Raw genomic sequence first — 3089 nt, 5'->3', positions numbered from 1 at the left:
TTCTGAGAGCACATTTTGGGAGTTTTGGGTGATGCAAATATTGTCACAGATGAGAAAATGATTAAAGCTTTTTTTAAAAAGACTCACTTAGGGGTCACGGAAAGCAACCCATGCCCTAATCCAGTTTCTCCCTAACTGTATAGTGTAACAATACACTGTGAGCTGGAATAGTCCAGTCCACCATACCAGTCGTGGGAAAGCAGTGATCCAAAGATGTATGCTATACAAGCCATGGGAAAGCAGCAATTCTATCAACACACTAACACATAGGCACGTACATGTACAGACAAATGCACACACACATGCACACAAACACACTTTCTCTCACTCACACACAAACAAACAGCATAATATGCCAGACTTCCAATTAGGGCAATAATGGCTGTGGGAAAAAGTGTACACTCACATAAACACACACACACACAAACACACACACACACACACACACACATTCAGTAACTGAGACTTCTAAGCTCAAAGTTAATAGCACCCAGTTGTTCAGTGCCAGAGACAGACCCTGTGGGAGGAGGGAGAGTATGGGTGGTACTGAAGCTTTAGACCAATGCAACAAGGACATAATTTCACAACAAACATACAGGTTAGGAACATTTGACAGGACTTTTTTTGTATGTATAAATCAATATTGGGGGAAGACGTTACATGCTTATGGGGTAATTCTGCAAAAATCTTCATCAAAATTCTCTTTTGAAAATGCTTTAAGAGACATAATCTGTCAATAACATACGAACCACAACTCTTATTAACCTGCACTTCTTTTCTATTTTATTGTATTTTATTTCTATCCTATTCATTTCTATTTCCTTCCCTTTCTTCCTAGTGTCCTTTCTTAAACCTAAAGTCAGTTTCAGGGACATTTTCTGAAGTTTTTTCTTCGCTGATTTAGCCCCTCTTAGCGATGTCCTACCCTGCCAGCCAGCATGCTAGAGGAAGCACTGGGTTGGAGGAGGACGAGGACATAATAAAAGAGAATGGGTGGTGAAATGCAGGGAGAAAACAAACACAAAAAGCAAATCAGAAAGGATGAAGGATGGTGAGATGGAGTGGCAGAGGGACACAGATGGCAGGCAGGGAAGGCAGAACGGGAAGATGGGGAACAGAGGGATGGGGTGGAAGTTGATGCGCTGGATATCTTCCTACTGTTCCATCAGCAGAAGCCTGTTGGAGGGAAAGTGCAATAATGAGAACAGCCGCAGTTGACACACACACACAGACACACACACACACACAGGAGAACGCACTCCTCCATCTACTTTGCCAGCCGCTCATCATCAGCAGATCCAAATAAACACACTTTTACATACAAGCAAAAAGACACACACTATCACTCTTACCCTCACACTCGAAGGCTTGCAGCTTGGTGGTGTAAGTAGGGCCCAGCCAAGAGGTGTAGCTACCCAGAACCCTTTGCAGGTGGTGGGTGGCATCACTGAAGAGCAGATCGGATTCGCCATAGCCTGCTGAGCTGAACAGGCTGAAGCCCTCGGTGGCGTTGCCAAACACATTCTACAAGACAGAGGAAATGTGTGACAGGACTTAATGAGGGCATGCATTGATGTGCGTTGGCGTGCTCTGCGTATGTGTGTGTTTCTTTGGGTTTTGTGTGCGTGTGTGCGTGTGTGTGTGTGTGTGTGTGTGTGTGTGTGTAGCCAGGGGATCAGCACAGGATGTAGCAGTCATCTTGGCGTCTCCCACACACATACTCACAATGACGGTTCAGTAGAAATCTGCAGATCGATAACACAGACTCCACAGAGATATGAGACAGACACGCATATCTGGAGAATAACACACATACACACACACACACACACACACACACACACACAGCTGATGCAATTTGTGCTCACACCCACCTGTAAACGTTCCAGGTACTTCCAGACGCGACACTTGTTCTCCGTGCGCACCACAACAGCGTTAGCCGGGACGGCTGCCAGGTGGCATCGTTCATGCTCGTCCAGACCTGCCTCTGTCCCATCTGGGCAGAGCAGCTTCAGGTCCTCCAGCTCCAGATCCAGGGCCCAGGACTCCTGGTTCTTACCTGGGCAGGAGAGGAGTGAAGGTGAGTCTCATTTTAATTCCATTTTAGGCCAACACTCAAAGAAGCACTATGTAACTTTTTAAAGAATAAATTACACAATTTTCACCCTGAAAATGCATGGTTCAATTTATAAAGTCATAAAGTTACATCATGTGTGTTTAGGTTTACAGTTTAAGAATGATTTCAATTTGTTTTTATTTGAGGACTCAGTGTTTGCCACTTTTGACAAATCTTTCAAATAGCACATTCCTTTTTTTTAGGGCTGAATCTGAATGTTGACTTTATATTCTGAATATTTCACATTTTAATTTTGAGAGACATGGTTGAACACCTAAGAATTTAAAAAGGCTAACAAAATCCCATTTAGCCAAACAAATAATTATAGGAAGAAGATAGAAGCTATGTTCAGCACAGACCCTCTTCATTTTCTTGACCTCCATTAATTGGTCTGACTCTGGACATTTCTGAGCCATATGAGAAAGCATGCTTCATTAAACAGCTACAGTGTTTGTGGAGCTGGCGTCAAACTGTTCCTACTCAGCTGCACCAGCAGAGTCTGTGTAGTCTGACTGTTATAATGATCACCATTCATTTTGGAAGTTGCCCAAAGCAGCGGCGAGCAGATGCAGCAAACAGAGAATTAGGACATTTATGAACCACTGTCCGTCTCTTCCTGTCCTTTCAGTGTAATCTGTTCATTATATTCTGGATTTCACATACTGTAAAATACTCTAATGAGAAACACTGACATCTTCTGTCTTGACAGGGACTAGCACTCTCTGCTGGCCCCCGGTAACCTTATCATACATCATTTAAATTATAAAAATTACATTATTATATAACCAGTGGCATAGCCTATAAAATGCACAATAACACTAACCATCCAAATTGTCAAACACTGTTGTGTGTTTGACAAAGGCCACGTCACCGAGGTTCTCTGCCACACACCTGAAAGAAAAACATAAAACACATTAATAATCAGACACATTTAATATGTAAATAGAACAAAACATGAATAACGTGGAAATGA

The 3089-nt window shown here is 42.8% G+C and overlaps 1 protein-coding gene across 1 annotated transcript in view; it reads right to left on the bottom strand.

Moving 5' to 3' along the window:
• Positions 1 to 1143: 1143 nt before the first annotated feature.
• Positions 1144 to 3089, bottom strand: part of LOC123979394 (otolith matrix protein) — a 13757-nt gene continuing 11811 nt past the window's right edge. Inside the window, exons 12-15 of the mRNA XM_046063301.1 lie at positions 2940 to 3007; positions 1875 to 2059; positions 1353 to 1524; positions 1144 to 1176 (exon numbers count right to left, since the gene is read on the bottom strand). Coding sequence (XP_045919257.1) covers positions 1166 to 1176; positions 1353 to 1524; positions 1875 to 2059; positions 2940 to 3007 — 436 coding nt within the window. The 3' untranslated portion in view covers positions 1144 to 1165. The remainder of the gene's footprint in view (positions 1177 to 1352; positions 1525 to 1874; positions 2060 to 2939; positions 3008 to 3089) is intronic.

Source organism: Micropterus dolomieu, linkage group LG11, assembly GCF_021292245.1.
Source record: "Micropterus dolomieu isolate WLL.071019.BEF.003 ecotype Adirondacks linkage group LG11, ASM2129224v1, whole genome shotgun sequence".
Taxonomy (NCBI): Eukaryota; Metazoa; Chordata; class Actinopteri; order Centrarchiformes; family Centrarchidae; genus Micropterus; species Micropterus dolomieu.
Note: the sequence above shows the minus strand (reverse complement) of the source record. Positions and strands in the feature narration are given on the sequence as shown.